Here is a 20,251-nt window from a genome sequence, read left to right as displayed (position 1 = left end):
ATTGATGTTTTACTAATGAATGTTGCAAAGCTGATACATTGAATCAGGAGGAGTTTAAAGGAGCAAATAGCAGTAAGAGATTAGAATTTTCATTTACAGAACCTTTCCAAATATTGATTTAATGTTTTCTCCGAGGTTCATAAAACCTACGGTACGAAACAACCCAAACGTTAAATGTAAGCTGTGAAGGAGCACAATAAACAGCACACCCCCATTACTGTTTTACTGATAAACTGTTAGTTCGAGAATGAAGAATTTTGTGCCTTAAAAAGTTTGATCATGTTTTTGTTTTTGAAGATTGAGACTGAAGCTAACAAAAGCTGGCAAGAAACTAGACAAAATCCATGGCATCTACCCACTTGGCTCTAGTTAAAGACCAAAGATAAAACGATGCAAAATCATCAGAAGCACAGAAACTCACAGGGCCTGTCGCTGAATACATTTATATTGAGAAGATCCTTGTTTATGCTGCTAAGTTCATTAATCACTTGTTCAGTTGAATACAATAAATATACTTTCATCAAAGAATATAAAACATCTGTCAAGTGTTTTTTTTTATCTAAATGGTTCCTAACATCCCCTCTACTTTGTGGTTTTACACCAATACACAAACACAAATACTGATACTGGAACACAAATACTCTGTAATTAATGTAACATTTAGTCAGCCGTATAAGTACAACTTTTTAGTGTTTATAAGATGGGATGTTTCAGTGCTGTTTATATGCAGAAAGTACTCCATAGAACAGTGCCAATATCGTTACTATTGTTTTACCAGTAGGGCTTAAAGAGCTCCGAACAATCAACAATCGACACCTATTGTTTTTTTAAGCTTTCATGTTCAGTTAAACAATTCAGCATTGCTTAAGAAAAAAGAAAAATTTTGCAAAAAAAGGCACTTTAAAACTCATTCTGTGACTCAGGTTGTCTGTATTTAAACCTTTAACCATGGCTTTGGTGCGAGCGTCCATGTTTTTTTCCAACAGTCACACAAGCAGGAAACTGGAATGCAATCAGTCGGATAAGTCGTAATCTCCGACTTCCCAGTTTCGAGTTCTGAGGTAAATGGAACGCAGCATTATTCCCATATTGGGCCAACGGACGATATTTTCTTGCACAGCAGTTCACTGAAGAAGGTAAAAAAAAAAAAAAACATAAAGAAGGCACGCTAGGTTCTGGGGACCTTTCTAGAACCTCTAGAGATGATTTTGCAAAGAAGGATTCTTCATAAAATGAAGGACATTGTGGACAACCCAGCGCGTCCTCTTCATTAGAACAGCTACAGGAGATTCATCCTGTCTTCAGCAATCACCATTACCATACAAAGAACAACTGAAAGACTGTCGTTTATTTTTTTATATTTCTTAAGCAATCAAAAAAAAGATTTTCTTTTTAAAAAATGTGACGTTTCCTTAAAATTACCTGTATCAGACTTTAAATGGTTAAATCACATATTTTATAAAATTATATAAAATTATTGTTAATAAAGGAGTTTTTATAGTTTTGTCTTTTGCTAATTTTTACTCACTCTGATTATCTGACGCAGCAGCAGGTTCCTCCGTTTCTATCCCAGAGCTAGCAGGATCATTCTCTAAACTTTGCTCTTTGTTAACATTTGCTAGCATGTTCTCGTCACCCAGTTTTTGCTCTGTGTGGAGTTTTGGCAGGATTTTTGGTTTTGGAGCAACTCGAGGACCAGACGGGGGTCTTTGAAACCGATTTATGGGTTTCTCTGGACCTGCAACACATAAAAGGGAGATACAGATACAAGCAGCTAAAAGCAACAGATTAACTTTTCATTGCTGGTCTGTTTTAATTACCAGAAAATTTAAATTCAATACTTTTGTGTCCTTTGAAAGATTGCAAGTAATTTTGACATGGAGTGGTGATTCCTTTAAGAAGTTTCATTTCTAAAGACAGCAGAGAAACAGCAGAGTTTTACTGCATTTAAGCTGACATGTACTCACTATATTCATCAGGTGAATTGGTTGAAGTCTCGTTGGTCTCCTTAGAGTCTGCAGGATCATCCTCTTTGTTGTTCAGGTTTTCTGCAGGTTCTTGTTTTTGGCCATCTGTACAGGATGATAAAGACGAGGTGAGACAGGAGATGAAAGTCTGCTAATTTTAGCTTTGTTTTCTTTAAACCTATAATACAGACATGTTGTAAGAAACAAAACTATGCCCAAGCTGTCTCCTGCAATGTGATTAAAACCTATTTTGTGGCACTGTGCAATCTTATCACATGATGGTAAAAATATAATTTAACAAAATAATTTGTTACAGTAACAAAATATTTAAATTTGCGATTGGTGCTTTCATTACTTTAGATTTTCGCCACACATATTTGATTTGCCATTTTAAGTTAGACTGTTTACTAAGCACTTTAGAAACTGAAAATAACTTTTTAAATTACTAAACTAATATCTTACTTTCATTAGCAAAGCAAGCTTGTTCTCTAAATTTGATTATAATCAGTGCCATTTACTTGTGTCGAAATCTACACCTAGAAACAAAAATCACAAAGATTGTTGTCACTAAATGTTTTCCCGAAGATCTCAAGGCTGTTTCTACAATATTTGGCATTAATTGTACGACAACAATGAGCTCCATTCCTTTGCAGCGCTGGCTAAGTTTAGTTTTGTTATTCTGCTGTAGGGAGAATCTCTGCACCATTCTCACACCTCTTACATCATGCTGCCAACACCATGTTTTACTGAAGGAGTGGACTGTTCAGGGTGACATGAGGGTTTTAGTTTCCCCCCACAAATGTTTTAGTAGTTTAAGTTTAAATTTTGGTCTCATCTGACCAGAGCACTTTCTCTCAGGGTGTTAACTGCCTGCTATATGCCGATGACACACTTATTTATGTGTCCATCCTCGCAAGGTAGCACTTTACAAAGGCCTTAGTCAATGTTTCCAAGAACTTGAATCGTCACATATGACTTTAAATGTAGAGAAAACAGCTTTGATACGTTTTTAGATCAGAAAGTATACTTGCTAGGTCAGATAGTGCTTTTCTGGTTAATCCAAACGATGAAATGGTTACAGAAGTACGTTTAATTAAATATTTGGGTATTTTACTTGATAAAGATTACAATTTTCAAAGTCAAGTAAAAAAACATATGTAAAAACCTCAAACCAAAACTGAACAGCTTCCGTTTTATGAAAAGGAGGTTACGCATCCTAACTTTTAAATGTGTAAACGAGCATGTGTCGCCATTGTTTTCTTCTCTTATTGTCAGATCTCAGAGCTCACTGAGACCGTCTACTTGAGCCTCAGTCTGAAGGGATTATGTGTCTCTATGTTCTAAACAACGTGTGGTTTTCTGCTATAAAAGAAAATGTTGTTTATGCCCCCCTGGTCTTACACAACAGACTGATAACATAATTAATAGAGGATTAAAACAGTGGTTGAAGTCATGACAGATTTGTTCTTTTATTCAAGTTTCAAGATTTTTTATTGTCACCACGTGTTACTGTTGTAAAATTCCTATCAGGACACACTCCGACTTAGAGTACACAGGACAAACAACAGACAATAAACATGCACAGCTTTTTTCACATTAGCGCCTGCAAAAGATAAAAGATAAAAAAGTTTGAGTGAGAGTCCGAGGGCTTTTATATCAGTGTCTACGGAAGTGATATAGGCCATGTTAAATAGATTAGTCCGTCTTTCATGAATCACAAGTAATGTTGATTGCACTGTTCATGTAAATCCTAGTTGTTTTTTCTAGATTTTTTGTAATTGTGATTTTGTCCTAAAAGCCCCCCATGGACTGGTGTTGAAAACTAGCACTTGTGCTAACACACCGAAGCAGTACATTGGTTGTCCAATGTACATCTGATGTCCATATCAAATATGGACATCAGAAAGATAAATCAATTTCACAGCTTTGCTGCATTTCAGCAAACATGACTTATTGCTTTCTTTAAATACAAACATCTTCCTGCCACTCTTCCATAGGAGGTTGATTTGGGGAGTGGAAATCTAACTGTCCTCTTCACACATTATGTCACCTGAGCTTTGGCAGCAGACCTCTTTTCTGCTTTTTTGGCTGACCTGCCTGACCTGTGAGTTTATAAGGAGAGTCCTGTCCTGGTAGGTTTGCAGTGGTGCTTTAATCTTTCTATTTCCAGACTGACTGAACTATGCTTCATAAGAGCAAAGCTTCGGATACCGTTTTATACCTCAACCCTACTTTGTATTTCTCCACAACTATATCCTGGGCCCGACTGGTGCGTTCTTTAGTCTTCATGCTGCTTGTTCACTAATGACGGCTGAGAGATGGCTGCACAGGGAAGCTGTATTTATACTTAGAGATCAAATTATACACAGGGGGATATACTAATCCGACTTCCAAAGTTATTGTTGCATTGGGGGTTATCCAGGGCCAGCAGAGTAAAAAGGTCTGAATAGAAATAAAAAGGCACATTTTTCTTTTATCATTTATGAAAATGTTGAAAACTGTATTACTTTGTTCCACTTTACTAGTCCTAGTTTGCGTTGGTCTATATAGAATCCCTTCAAAGCACATCAAAGTTTGTGTTTTCTGAAGTACACTCCCTAATAATAAACAACTGTCTTTATACTCTGACTCCTCCAATTGTTGCTTTATCTTTCACATGGCAGTTATCTCAACAAAGAGGCCAGATGAAAGCTGTGCTGCACCCAGAGGTTGAAAAGACACAAAAGGCTGAAAAACAGGTACACTGAGTGGATTAAAGCAAACAGCTGGGCCTCAACTCTGCTACTGCTGACTCCGTCTCACAGAAACACACAGCAGAGGTCAAAAACGTTCTCTACTGTAACACCGGTGACACAATGACAACCACTTATAAAGCGATAAATGCAAACCTAATGACTTCCAATCAACCACCCTGCTAGTGCTGAAAGCTGATACTACAATACAGAAAAAAGGCTAGAATAAACTTTAGATATCAGTAAATGCTGAGAGATAAGATGCAGATCATTCAAAGTACAAAGGGCAACCTTGCTGTAAGTCTGATATGACAGACATACAGCAGTTTAAAGAAGCAGAGTGATTTATACTTTCACTCACTCAATGACTTGGCCTTTTCAAAATGCTGACAGAATAAATAGAAATAATAAGAAATTAAGATGATGAGTTTAACGTAAAAAATATTTTAAAATTTCTTTATGTCAAATATATAAATTAATTAATTAATTAATATGTAATTTAAAACTTAGTTGTTCATAAAAGTGTTTTAAAAGTTTAAAACTGATTATTTTGCTCATGTGTGTTTGCTGTGGTTATCGCACAAAGCAGCTAATTCATGATTTGGACTCTCATTGCCAGGATTCTACAGGCAGTGCTGTGCAGCTTGCCGTCTGCACTGCCTGCTCTCTGCTCTTCCCTTCACAGGTGATTGCAGTTGGCAGGTGGGCGTGGTGCGCACCTGCGGCTCGTTCAGCAGCTCCGGGGCTGGAGCTTAAAAGCTGGTGGCAGTCAGCTGGAAGACACCAGAGTGTTAAACCATTGTGGTACGCTTCAGTGGCCACTGTCTCTCGACAGTTTACCAGTTCCCAGCGCTAACTTGTGTTTCCTGTTTCTCGCAGATCGCTTAATGCACTGGATCACTCTCTGGACACTCTTCTGAGTTCTGAAGTCTCAAGTCAAAACCCAGGAACCCCTTCACTCAGATTTTGCTCTGGCAATCCCCTCGAGCCCCCTTGGTGGTACCAAGCCGGACAACAGTTCACCTTCGGCACCCTCCCTGGTTTCTCCCGCTGCTTACTGCCACCGCCTCCTGCTTCGGTACTGCTCGGACCTCTGCCAAATCCCATCTACCCGCTCACCTGTCGCTCAGTCACCTGGCTCCACCTCAGAGATGAGCTCCACTGAATCCGTCCTCCACTACCCCCCCCGCTAGGTTTCCCGAACCCGGCGGTAAGCGCACCCATGTTACGCCAGTTTCCTTCTCTAGCCCCATTTAACCTGTCTCCTTCCCTCCGCAGAGCATCGGTCATGTTTTCCCGATCACTGTCGGCCGCCCGCTCTGGTCCGTCCTCCCTGTGATTCCTCGTCAGACCCCCACGTAGTGAGCCTCCATCTTCGTGTGTCTCCGTGCCTGTAAATAAACTGCTTTCTGCCTCCTGATCGTGTTCTGCATGTTGGCCAAACACTTAAAAACCATGACACTCAGTCTGCAGAATCACCTAAAACTTGCTTCTTAACACCTTACGCATGCATATTTTCCATCATTCGCCTTTTGTTTCATAGACTGGATGGTGTTGGATTTTGGAAGAACCTCCAGAGGACATAAACCGTTATCCTTTTCTTTATTTTTTTGGTCTGGATTTTCAAAATCACAGAAGGAAAATAAAGTTAAACACTACTTTACCCCCCCTCCCCCACCCCCAATCATGGGTGTAAATTCAATCAAAAATATCAGTTGCCATGTTTAACACAAAACTACTGTTTCTGTGGTAAATAATTTACAACTGGTTTAATTAGTGTAGTATCTGAACATAGCTGAGAGACACCATTGGTTCAATGCATTTCAGCTCATGTGTGTTCATGTTGGTGGCCCAGCATGCCAAATAATGAATCCTATCCATGCTTTGAGTCTAGAGGATGACCTTCTCCTCAACGTTTATCTTTTCTAAGGTCGTCTACATCCAATCTGTACTTTTTTTAATAGTATGAAATGTGTTAAGGCTGAGGTGTTTTTAAAGGCTCTGGAAGAGGAAACACATTTCTGCTGTGTTTCATTTTTATTCTGGTCTGAACATAAAACACAGATAAAAAAACTGCTCCAGGAACAAAGCTACACCTAAACTATAGCATAAAAGTTGAATTAAATACATTTAGAGCTTATTTATAATTTTATCAATATTAACCCTATTTGATAAACAAATTAATATAAACATTTTATTTTAATAATAAGCTGATGCCTTCAGTGTGTTTGCTTCAGCATTGAGATTACTGTTTTCTTATTAAGACATTGTTACCAGAGCACTTTGGATGAGCTAAAGAGCCCAACCTTTCTTTGAATTTCATTAAAAATTAAATGGTGATTTACGGTACTTCCATTTATTAGAATCAACACAAATAACTTGTTTTCCAAATTAGCTAATAGTGAAACAGCTCATTAACCTAACTTCAAGTGACAGAAGTAAAACAACAAATGCCACTTTTTATTAAAATATTTTGGATAAAATCCTGAGCTGCTAAAGTAGGATTAAAAGTCAGATTAGTCAAGTTGCATCAATTTATTTTTTCATCTGATCTTGGATAGAGAAAGAGAATATTGCCAAAACAGCATTATAGAGCTGATAACATATCTATTAAAATACACTATAAAACACTTTTTTTCCTCACAGACATTAAAGCTGATGCTTTTAAATTGATGTTTCTTGTTTTAGCCCTATTAGCATCACAACATTTGTTTCTCTTTGCTAATCATCAGGAACATAACATATTTAGATACATTATCACTCATCAAATTCTGAAATTAACATAAAGTTCCTAAATAATTGGTAGGCTTGTCTTTGTAATTGTTTGACTTGGCTCAAACATTTTGAGTTTCTTTTCACATGCTTCTCCTCTCCTTAAGCCATTTAATGAATCTGGAAGTATGATCAGGACCAATTGATAATTTGAGCCGAAGCTTTAATTTACTAACAAATATCTTGAGAGGCTTCTTCAGCCTTTCCACATAATGTTCTTTCCTTGGCCATACCAAGGGATCAAGAGAAGTAAAAGCAAGTTGCCATCTTGAATGCATAACAAACACTGAATGGGACCAAGAGTTGTAAACATTGTTACACGCAAAGGCGTGTTGGGCTTTGCCTGAACATGAGCATGTGGGTGTCATCGAACTGCATAAAAGAAATCTCCAGACAAAACTCACTGAAAGTTTCCCACACTTTAACTTAAAGAATCTGACAATGGAACCCAGGAAAGACGTCAATACACCCATCATGTTCAAACTGGAGAGGAGGGTTATGAAAGAAAACAATATCGGGTAAAGACCAAAATCGGTTTACGCTCCACTGACACAGTGAAGGGATCGTTACAAACTAAATTTGGCACTTTACTTTGAACAACACCTTAAAGCTAATTTTAGATTGTCAAGTGTCACAAAAAAAATACAGGTTACACAGGTTTCCGATCTGTTGAAAGCCATTTATACTGTCTCTCACTTGCAAATGTGTATTACTACAGTATTGAAGTCTGGTGTCAGATTTTGTTTATATGTTGTCCTGAAAATGAGTCCATTAGCTGCTAAAGACTATATGCATGCTTAAACACCCCAGGGAGTGATGTATTTGAGCAGTACAAACAACTTGTTTAAAAAGAAAAAAAACATGAAGGTCATGTCTTGTTGTGTTTGCGTTATGTGTATTTACTGTATGTGTATACTGAAAATCTCACTATGCCAACACATAATGACAATAAAGCTTCTTGATTCTTGACATGTTGGATCATATTGCTTCTTGTCTCAAGACAGCAGACTAACAGGACCAGCTTGCTCAAGTAAGACGGTTTAGTGAAAATATTTACGAGAGAACACATACAATGGCTTGGATTACATAAAGCTCCACTGTTGTAATCAAACTAGTCAAACATGCATTTTCAGGTGCTTTTTAAATCTTATTTAGAGCATGCAAAAAAAGGTTTGTGAAAACCGTGACTGGTTGTTGGGGAAAGGTGGTTCTTTTTTTTTATCTTGGCTGAAATAATTTTCTTTGTGTGTTTCAGATTTAATAAATTTTTCAAAACACCACTGTCTATTGTCAGCAATTGTTACATTAGACAGAGTCTGCCACAGAGCAACAACAGAAAGTAGGAAAAGTGGGACTATACTGTAATCTCTAAATGAAAGTAAATGTAAAAGAAGAAAAAAGTAGGCTGGTCAACAATAATTAATGTGGATCTCCCTGTACGATAAAAATCTCTCAGTCCCAGTGACAGTCCTGTCTTGAATTTTAGTTGATCCTTTTATTTTCAGAAGATATGGACCCCACTTCAGATGAAAACACTCCTTTATATTCCACAGCCTGTATGAGAGATGTTGTAGTGCGGCCAATTTTCCTAGCTGGTTATATTACAGGGTGACAGGTGGGGCGTTGGTGGCCTTCAATTGGGAAGTAATGAGTTTGTGCCACAACATCAGTGCTCTATGCACCCTTTCTGTAGCATTGCTTTGTAAATTCTTGAAGGGAGAAATCTTGGCAAAAAGGAGATTTCTTGTCGAATAACCAACCTGACAAATTTGTGAAATGCAGTTCAGAAGTCCTGGGCTTATGGGGATTGTTTGAGGCTCGCCATGTATAACCTATGTCGTGTCCAGGAAGGTCTTTTTTATAGTTGTAATTGAAATAATCTTGTTCTAAGCTCCCTGGAATTTTTTAAATATATACTAAAGAGTATTCCTGATTAAAAAAACAAAACATGTCGATGTCGGTTTGCCAGGTTGTTCAGAAGTTGGTTGTCCGTGCTGTTTACCAGCACTGAGTAACATTTAGACCTCATGAGCTCCCCCAAACACTTCCCTCATGTAGATGGGGCAGTCTATAGTAGGAGGAGGTGCGGTGGGAGAGCCAAAAATCTGGAGCAGTAAGTGAGTAGTAAGTCTTTTTAGAACTGACTCTGTGGCAGCTGAAACTGCGTTTTAGGGTTGCTAAATGACTTGAGGATACTTTCTTCATACAAATCTATTAAGACAAGAATTTCTTTCTGGACCTACAGTCTCTAAATAAATGGGAGACTTATCAATGAAAAATTTGAGGTCTGTGAGGAGCTGAGAGTTGAAGTTTAAAAGAAAGACCACCTTCTTCTAGACCGCCTGTAAAAAAAAGAATGGAATGAGTTTGCGCCTCTGGTTTGAGGCTTAGGATGCATCGAAAGTGAGTGGTGAAGTTGCCTACCGAGCTGCGTCTCAGTGTATGAATGTGTGCATATTAGTGAGAGTGACTGGGTGAATGTGGCTATAGTGTACAGCACTTTGGGTGGTCAGCATGACTGGAAAAGCGCTATATAAGTTCAGTCCATTTACCATTTAACATTTAACAGAGAGTGCTCTCTAGTGATCTAGTGTTTCAGCAATGCCCACTGCACCATATGCCTCAGACTAAAAGCATAGTGATAGAGTTGAATACATTTCTTAACAAAAGTTTTTTTTTTTTTTTTTTTTCCCCAGGCACCTGGGTGTCATGCATAGTTCAATAAGGAGGGAGGTGTTGGCAGCTTTTTTATTCAAACAACTATGGAGACTGTGGAGACATAAAAAATGCTCTGAGTCACTGTAAAAAAATTTTTTTATTAAAACTGCTGCACAAATCAGAAATATCAAGAAGAAAGACTTTGCACAGTACTTCTCATTGAAGTATGAGAAAGAAGCAAATGTCCTCTTCTTAAGCATGTGAAGTATTATTATTTTTTTTTACCTAAGCACATTTATGGCTGTTAGTAGCATCGGGGAAAAATGCATTATTTTAGTTCATGTATTGTATACTCACCATGTCCAACTGATGACTCAGCATTTTCTTCTCTCCAATCAGAACCTGAAGGCTCATCCTCCACAGCATCTTTGGGCTCACCTTCTGAAGATTTCCCGTTTTCTTTTGCATGACGTTCGGAAAAAGTACGAGGAGGCTTCTCCGGCACAGGGGAAGAAAAGGAAATTTCACTGTGTTCGTTTTTGCTTTTCTCTGAAATAAAAAGACAAAAATAAAACACTAAGTAACACTGAAGCCACATAGTAAGATGAATTCTAACCCACAAAATTCTGTCTTGAAAACAATAACGATAATAATGATGGAGATGAGGAATGAACGTCACATTTATATGAATATGCTTTTTTAAGCTCGTTCATAGAAACTTTGGTGCCATCTGTCAAAAGTGAGTCACAGTCAGCAAAATTATAGCTGTAATAATTAGTAATATAACAAAACATAATTTGTTTATTCGTTAATTTGCTTAAGTTGCTGCTAGACAAAAAAAAAATAGCAAAAACTAAGTCTGATTCCTGATGCAGTGAGTGAAAATGTACTCTGCAACTTAAGATGCATGCGGATGCCTGAATTCATTTTTATTACACATTTTTTGTCATCATTTGTACAGAAAAACATTTCCTCCAACACTGTAAGCTCTGTGCTTTCATTCAGTTGTAACACTCATGCTACATTTTTTTAAATCAACTCCATCTTTACGCAGACTTTACCTTCGTGGTTTGGATAAGGTTCATCACCGCTTTGACGTAAATGGCTAAGAGTCTGTTTAGAGGGCATTGTAGAGTCTCTGTGCAGAAGAGCCTTCCTTTTCTCATTGTCAGAAGATTTCACTAAAAAAAATTGAAAACATATAACATATTGGTACTGGAAATTGCTAAAAACCCTAAAATCACAATGATGCTGGAAACAGCATCATGGTTACGTTTCACAAAGCCTCTGTGGGGCTGAAACACATAAACATAAGCGCGTAAACTGATTTTAGGTACATTTTAGAATACTATGAACAAAATACTTTTTTATGGAGCTAAATCAGGGTCATAATATTTGTTCAAAATATAAAAAAATTGAAACTGAGGGGGGAAAAAACAAACTGAAAATCTTTTAAAAATATTTTTTTTAGACTTTCGGATTTTTTTTGTCCAGTTTCAAACTTTTGTCCCTGTTTGTGGTGGGGGCTTCGGATAACAGGGGTGTGGAATCATGGAATCAGCCCCGTGTTGAGCTGTCAGTCATGATTTACACCCGTTATCTTAGGTTCCACCTCCATAACAAAACAGGGCCAAAAGTTTAAAACTGAAAAAAAATAAAAATAAAAAAAAAATTCTGAAAGTATTAAAAGAAAACCTACTTGAATCTGAAAAATAGTTTTGAAATTATTTTTTTCAGTTTCAAATCTTTTTTTTCTCCCCATTTCAAATGATTATTTTTCCAATATCAGTTTTTTTTTAACAAACATTATGACCCCGATTTAGCTCTATACTTTTCCCCTAAAGACAATATTTTTCCATAGCAAGTCAAATGTCTAAACAAAGCTTTTATCTTTAGCCACCGTTCAAATCTTTAGGAAGTAATAATAAACATCTGAAAATCATCAAATAAAATTGAAAACAGATGCAATCATGTTAGTAAAGTTAGTAAAATTAGTTAGAAAAACTCTTCAGTGAGAAATTTCAGTGATGTAAAGAAAAATGGTGAATTATGAACAGAGAAAAACAGATTACCTTGGTGTACATTTTGCTCACTGTTTTTTCTACGCTCATTCATTAAAGCCTGGAATTCATCTGTAAAAGGTAGGTTGCAATCAGCAAAACTATTCTACAACCTATTATTGATAAAAGAAAATATTTTTTTAAATATTTTAATACCATTTTCTCTAAGGTGCATTTTTCTTCCCCGTTGCTCTGAGACAAAAAATAAAGACAATGATCTGTGAAAATGTCATTGTTCCACACATGCAAGAGTCATTTATATGAAACTGACACTAACAAATATTCAACATAGAAAAAACAAAAAAAGTAATTCCCTTTTCTCATCTTTCACTGTCAAACGGTGTCTTTGTTTAATAGCAGAACACCACAGAAGATTTTCTATGAATCAGCTTGAGAAGTTTTCATGATTCTTAAATTCAAACTGTTTTAGAAAGTGAATTTTAGGCTTTATATTGTTATAAATTTCAATGATTATTTTTCTATTCTATTTGCCTGTTAGCAAGTAAAAAAGAGTTAGTGTAATTTACAGTAATAAATTAATACAATAAAAAAAAGTTAAGGGGTTGTTTACAATTGTCAACATTTTTTAAAAGTTTTCAAAACATTTTTTGGAAAGGAATTGGAAAAAAATAATCAGGTGAAGAATAACTAAATAAAACATAACTCTACTGAATGTATAACATTTAAATGTAAAAAAGAGTTTGCTACAGATATTAATTTGGAAGCTTTTTTCATTTTCAGTTACTGATGAATTTATAGATTATTGAAAAATTAAAAACATCATCTTGTCATTCAATTCTAACCTTGACATCTGAATAATGATCAAGTAATTTGCAACAGAAACAACTATGTTAGTATGGTTAGTAAAATTAGTGAAGTATGGTGAATTATGAGCAGAGAAAAACTGATAATCTCAGGATGAACATAAACGAACGCTAAATGCTTTATGCTCCTTCATAAACTTTGCCTTTACTTTTGTTATCATACATAGCATCATTGTTACCTGGGTCTAACTGGCCAGGAGCCTGGTTATTAAAAAATGCAGGTTCTCCTTCTAGAAGTACCTCATTTTCGTCTGTGTCAGGAAAAATACAACAGGAAAAATACAACACAATAAAAACAGCTAGGAACAATAAATAATCACAATGACGCTTAAACATGTTACTGTTCTACACATTCATGAGAAATGTGCATTAACGCGATAGTAACAGATTAAATGATTCCTTTTTCCTCATGTTTCACTGTTGAACTGCTTCTTTGTTTAATAGCAGAACACCACAGAAAATGTACTAAGAATGAGCAGGACATTTTCTATGATGCTTACAAAAAAAGATTCTGTGGCATAATGTACATTTTGGGCTTCATATTGTTGCAATATAATTTCAATGATTACTATACAATTTATCAAGCAAGAAAGACTTATCAGTTATTTTTTTACGTCAATAAATTAATAACTACAAAAAACTGTAATGAACAAAAATGTTATGTTTTGTTGGTTACATTCATGATTCAGACAAGGTACTGATACATACCATGAGGTAAGTGATTTTCCACATCTGTCTTCTTCGGATTGTTCCTTTTTACTGTAGTCAAAAAAACAGCAGCATGGTAAAGTTTCAGAAAGCCACTATAAACTCAATAAATGTAGAGGTGTCTGTCACTAATATAGCACATCAACAATTGTTCTTATGTTTTTGTTGTGCAGTACATATTTTTGTTTCTGCACTTACTGTGGTGTAATGTGTAATATGTGTATTTGATGTTTATTTAATGCATTTTATGGTGGCAGTTTTTTATTTGATTTGAATTGATCTTTTTAGCACATGTAGTCCAAGACAAATTTCCACTGTGGGGGAAAAAAAGTATAACCTAATCAACAATTTTTTGATACATTTTTTAATAGTAATGACATACAAAACGATTTTTTAATCTCCATTCATCTATCTGTCGTTCAAATGTTTAAGACATAATAATAAAACAGCAAGGAATATAAGTATTAAAGATGTCAATGTTTTTCCTCAGTACGTACATTACTAATGAGGCTATTGGCAGGAAATCTATACCAGATAGTGGGATAGATTACCGTTTAAGTGATTACTGTTTAGATTACTGTTTTGGTGATGATGTGCGGTGCCATTTCTTTACCAAACCCATCATGGGATACGTTTTGTGTAATACCTTGATGAAATGAGAAACCTGTTAATAGGGGAGCAATTATGACTGAACCAGTTGATATTATTTTGCAATGATAGACAGCAGGGTTTCTTTCCAAGCGTGAACAGATTTCTCTCGTTCTAGGCTCTCTATGGCTTCTTTTCTTCATGAACTCATTACTTATTCCATGTTATTCAGATTTATAAACCACAACATCATTTATGGACTTATTTGCTTTTCTCGTGTGTGTTGTTTACTGGACTTTAACTGACATTTGGTGTGATGTCAGTTAAAGAACCTCATTTTCTGATAACCACTTTATCATGCCAGCTTCAGCTACTTGAGATATTATTGTTATTTATAACTGTACCAATGCAAAAGCCCACCAGGGCAATAAGTAGTAGTAGTACTAGAACGGCAACGACAACCCCAGCAATCAGTCCGGCTTGACTTTTTTTATCTGTAAAGGAAAAAAAAAAAAAAAAGGTGAAAAGCAAAAAAACACATCCACCCACATCTTCATTACTGATTCCCATTGTTAAGGAAAACGTCAATCTAATTAAAACTTCAAACCACATCACTAGTAGAAAAGAAAGACTAGAAAAAAGAAAAAAAGAAATCAAGAAACAATTTATCATTTGGTGCAATATATCTTACAAATAAAGGTTTAATCACACATACGTTTTATTTGCTTATATTCAGCAACTCTTTCCTAAAACATGAGCATTGAACTGTGACTATTAGCCACTAAAGTATTTGTAGTTGCTAAAGAAAATATGCTTAAAAGTGTAAAGCTGATGTCTTACCAGAGTAGCAGTCCTTAGCACTAAACGTTGCAGACTCTTGAGAGAGTCGGTTGCTAACAGCGCACCTGTAGATCTGATCGTCATCTTCACCCCTAAGTGATATATTTAACTCTGCACCAGGATGTATGTTTGCGTCTGAGCTCCACTGAAACGTCAGCAAGGACTGAGGATCACGGGATGGTGAGGAGCATGTCAGAGTGGCCTTGTCTCCAGACTGATCAGCGGTTTTTGCGTTGTTTATCTTACAGGATATGGCAGGCGTGAACACTTTGTCTAAAATAAAGCAGAAAAGAAAACAAGTGATTCCAATATCAAAAAGATACACACATTATTTTATTCATAACACACATAAATCAATCAACAGAAAATAGCGAATTTAACAAAAATATATGTTAAATAGTATAAAGCACATAACTCAAAGGAGCTATGGCTGCATCATTTAATAATAAAAAAATTACATAATTCTACGAAATGTGACATTGCATTAAACAGATCCTTGCCAAATCAACCCTTAGCAAGTTCTCTGTATGATAGGATTCAAAGGTTGATTACAGGTAACTTATTGAGAGATAAAACTAATTTCTATATCAGGACAGTGTGTTTGAGGAGGGGTGCCGTGAACATGTCTTACTAGAGTACCACTCAAACACTAAAATCTAAAAACAAGACCTAAACGACTGTAATAATTAGGACTGAACAATATTAGAATAAAACAACATTGCAATGTTTTTGTTGATAACGCAACAAAAACCATTGACCAACATTTACCTCCTTCTCTAACTTTACCTTGTCTCCACCTATCGCCCTAAGCTTTATGATCTCAATTACTAAGATCTGAATCAGGTGCTGGGATAAAGGGAAGTAAACAGTCCATTCAAGGGGTCTAACGGAAAGCAAAGTTTTAATCCATAACACCTAATAATTTATACACCACCGACAACTCCACCCAAACAGTCCTTTGCTGTTGTGAAGATTAATATTGTGATGAAATTGTGATAGAAGAAGGATAGTTTAACCTTTTAAACTGTAAAATGATAGCACCAAAGCCTAAACCGAGGCAGCCAAACGTAGAACTTTGTGGACAGTGAAATGATTGCATTAACCACCTAAGAGTGAAACTAAAGTGACTTTACTCACAGACTTGCATACCAGTGTCTACTGAAACCAAATTAGGTATCTGATTTGCAAAAAAATATTATTTTAAGTATAATTTACATTTCATGGAATGTTTTTTAGCATAAGAAAAACTATGCTGTATTACTTTAGACTACTAATGAAGGCAAAAATGTAAGAAAACAAATGTCTAGAAATGTGAAGATGTTGTTTTTTTGTTCTGTATGATCTTCATCCCGACACATAAAATGCCTAATGTGAGCTATATAACTTTCCTGATTTGACTGTGTTGGAACCTATACACTAAAATAATAGAAACTTTTTAATAATAGAAACCATTTGTATGGGTTTTCACGAAAACCAAAGTTAAAGAATGCAGTTTACTCAATTTTTATCTAAAAAATGTTATCAGAAATTGTTGGAGAAATGTAAAAAAAAAACAAAAACAAAAAACCCCAACAACTTACCAATAACTTCCAGTTTATAAAATGTGCGATCCATTTTATTGTTAGTGAATGTTTCCAGCTCATAATCTCCACTATCTTCATATCGGAGGTTGTTTATGGTCAGATCTGCAGAATGCCAGTTGAGACTGACTCGGCCTTCAAATGACCCAAAGGATTGCTGTTCTTGGCCGTTAAACTCCACTGCTTTGTTTCCATTATGCTTCCACAGAATATCATCGGGTTGTGTTTTGATGCCTGTATTGAAGATGGCTGTCTGCCCCAGCAGTCCATATTTTGTAGTTTGTCCACCAACTAGAAAGAAAATGCAAGTGAGAGGGGACATTTTAAAATATGTGATTAGTACACTTTACAAAACAATGTAGTGTAGCAGCAAATGTCTCTCTTTCTTATATGTTTATTCAAATGTTTGGCAAGAAACATTTAATGAATATCTTGGATTTGAATCTGTTCAACATATTACGAGATCAATGTAGCCTACAAATGTTAAAATACCATAATAGCGCTTCTTAAACAAAACTTTTCCTGTATTTTCTAATTATAACTAATTATTAACAGCAACTTCCAAACATTCAGCAGGACGTAATTCTTATGGGAACAGGTTCAAGTTGATGCGACATTTGAAGACTTTCAGCAGACGCTAGAGGTTGGCAACATAATAATTAGATTGTGAAATATTAAAATGGGATAAAGATCTGAATAGGTGGTCAACACTGTCTTTAAAATGTCGTCGGAATTGCCTGAATCCACAGTGCATACATCGGATTTTACCAAAATGACAGTACTCAGTGCCACACTTTAAATGAGGTGATTAAAGTGATTCAAGCTGTGTAGAAATCAGGTGATTATTTTAGTGCAACAGTTTCAGAGAAAAAAGGAGAGATTAAAAATTATATTTATTATATTCATATCCCGCTTTGTAATCCAGGACGGAATCATCTGCAGCTTTGTGCATGCGCTACACATTTGCGATGCGAAAACAGAGCAGGTCTCCTGTCCGCTCTCTTCGCTCTGACTGCATGCAGGGACTTCAAGACGAGGCAGCTGCCTGTGAGACAGCGCTGAGGGAATAGGTACCAACAACTCCTAATTGTGTTGTGGCAAGTTGAATTTGCTGAGACTTAGCCAAGGAGGCCAATATTTATTTATTTTTTAAAGTCTGACAGAGACCCTTACGTGCTGCAACGCTGAAAGACTTAAAGTCTAAGTCTTGCACCGAAAAAATATCCTGAAAACCGTTGAATAACTTTGAATATTCATGTATCAAAAGTATTCAAATTAAGTTTAAATATGAAATATTGCAAATTTTTACACCGATTATGGTATTTCGTGTTTGAGTGCTGCCTCCGTTTACGATCGGCCATTTCCGACAGTGTGACGTCAGCTCAGGAACACCGAGAACGCGCGAATCGAACTTGCATAGAAACACACATTGTTTACATTGTACAACCGGTACAGCGAACCAGGATTTATATGCATGTTTTCCGGGATCTTCTTTCACACACCAAATCTGCGGATCCATGTGTACTTTGAGCAAGCGCTTATAAAAAATATCGGCGAACTAATTACAAGATAAAATGCCTTCTAGGTGCGTAGTTGCTGGCTGTAGTGTCGCTTATAGGCCTAGTGCAGACCGCGGTGAAGTTGGTTTGACATTGGACATTCAAGCTCCGCGGAGTCAGCGGGATCTAGTTCGCGGTTGATCCGGTTGAAGACTCCGATTTCGGCCAGCGTCCTTTCAGCTGCTCCCTCCTCCCATATGCGGTGGGACCGTCAACAAATCTGATTTGATTTTTGTTTCTCAAGAGTGCTCTGCTGACTGTGCTGTCAAACCAACTTCACCGCGGTCTAATGCAGGCCAGAAAGTAGCGCTACATACTTGGCCGGTGGATCAAAAGGTCAGAAGGAAATGGGATAAATTTGTAAAAGAAACGCGAATGGACTGGATTGCCGGCAGTGACAAAAGTGTTTTATCCAATTCACACTTTGCGAGCGAGGAAAGTCGTAGTGTTAGCAGACAGTGTTATTGCCGGATGCACGGTACTCGTTCTGTGTGTGACGTTACATACCAGATCGGCCGATTGAGGAATGTTCGGGCTCATTCGCATATAGAGCAAGTTTTATTGAAATTACTTCCAAATGGCGCACATAATTCACATATAATATACATTTCTTTACTCTGGTGACTAGTTGAATGCATCTGCGTTAAAATACATTTTACGTGAGACTTAGACTTTAAGCTTTCTCAAGAAATACACTCTATCTCTTTCTTTATACAGCTTTATGGTTGTGTCTCCTGTCAAGTCTGTTGGGATAACAGAGGTATTTTACTCCTCCGCCATCTCCACTTCTTCTCCTTTGATGGAAATATTTTTGATCTAATCCTGTTTCTCCTGAAATCTACAATCATCATCTTTGTTTTATTTACATTCCAGATGAGATGATGTTTCCATGCCATCCCACAAAGCGGTCCACCAGCTGTCTCTACTCAGTTCCCTGTCCATCTCTGAAAAACCCAACGATTACAGAGTCCTCTGAGTATGTCTGCATATGAAAGGAGTCTGTCTTGTACAGGAAGTCTCAGGTGTGCAGAGCGAAAACAATGTTGAGAGTACATTGCCCTGTTGTGCTCCTGTCCAGGTCGTTTACCCTGACGCAACTAAGGCATCTCTAAAAGTCTCAAAGAAGCAGAATAACTTAACACAGAATTGTTCAGACCATCACAATAACAGCCTTAAGCATTTCTTAATTAACTTTAACATATAACACTATTCTCTACAGTAGAAAAAAACTGTAATTAGTGCCTGACAGCTATAATATCATACAGAGGGCATTTTGTCTGTGTTGGTCAGAGTTGTTTGGGTATTTAAATTAAAGGAGCCAATTTTTAGGCCTCAAGATCTAAATACTGTAAATCAGAGGTGGTTGTATTCTTTTTTAACACTGGCCATGACATCCTATTGTTTCATCTATATTGTTGGTCAGGATAAGTCCCGGGCTGGAGGATATTGATTTTCTAGTAACTCCTGCTTTTATTAGACTAAAGTCTAACATTTCATTTTTACTTCTTCACTCAAATATTTATTTCAGTTATCACAGTGGTTTATTGAGTTATCACAGTGGTTGGATGGGGGTTATTCCTCATTAGTCTGGATTAAAAAAATATTACTAGTGATTAACAATTTTGTATGGGTTGCAGCAAATTAACTATATGTTGTTAACTATATTACAAAGTGATATTATAATAATAATAATAATAATACATTTTATTTAAAAGGCGCCTTTCTAGACACTCAAGGTCGCCGTACAGAAGGGTAAAAAACAGAATGTCAGGAACAGAATCAAAACAAAAAACATTTAAAAAATAAATAAAAAATAAATAAATACCGAGGCTGGGACAGGGAAATTGATAATTAAAGAGAATAGGCGGTCTTAAACAGATGAGTTTTGAGTTGTGATTTAAAATTTTGAAGTGAGTCCGTGTTTCTAAGTAGGGGTGGTAGAGAGTTCCAGAGGCGGGGGGCA

At 36.4% G+C, this 20,251-nt stretch overlaps 1 protein-coding gene across 7 annotated transcripts in view; it reads right to left on the bottom strand.

Moving 5' to 3' along the window:
- The window catches only part of LOC105938278 (sporozoite surface protein 2), a 39,494-nt gene that overhangs the window by 11,600 nt on the left and 7,643 nt on the right, over window positions 1–20,251 (bottom strand). For 6 of the 7 annotated variants that reach the window (XM_036139217.1, XM_036139216.1, XM_036139220.1 and 3 more), the window contains 9 exons: window positions 16,730–17,020; window positions 15,150–15,422; window positions 14,714–14,803; window positions 13,722–13,772; window positions 13,193–13,264; window positions 12,346–12,381; window positions 12,202–12,261; window positions 11,191–11,310; window positions 10,487–10,678 (listed from right to left, as the gene is read on the bottom strand). In XM_036139217.1, the coding sequence (XP_035995110.1) occupies window positions 10,487–10,678; window positions 11,191–11,310; window positions 12,202–12,261; window positions 12,346–12,381; window positions 13,193–13,264; window positions 13,722–13,772; window positions 14,714–14,803; window positions 15,150–15,422; window positions 16,730–17,020 (1,185 nt within the window). The remainder of the gene's footprint in view (window positions 1–10,486; window positions 10,679–11,190; window positions 11,311–12,201; window positions 12,262–12,345; window positions 12,382–13,192; window positions 13,265–13,721; window positions 13,773–14,713; window positions 14,804–15,149; window positions 15,423–16,729; window positions 17,021–20,251) is intronic. The other variant, XM_036139219.1, reaches the window with a different exon arrangement.

This window comes from Fundulus heteroclitus, chromosome 7, assembly GCF_011125445.2.
Source record: "Fundulus heteroclitus isolate FHET01 chromosome 7, MU-UCD_Fhet_4.1, whole genome shotgun sequence".
Lineage (NCBI taxonomy): Eukaryota > Metazoa > Chordata > Actinopteri > Cyprinodontiformes > Fundulidae > Fundulus > Fundulus heteroclitus.
The sequence above is the reverse complement of the archived record's forward strand: the minus strand, read 5'-3'. Positions and strand labels throughout refer to the sequence as shown.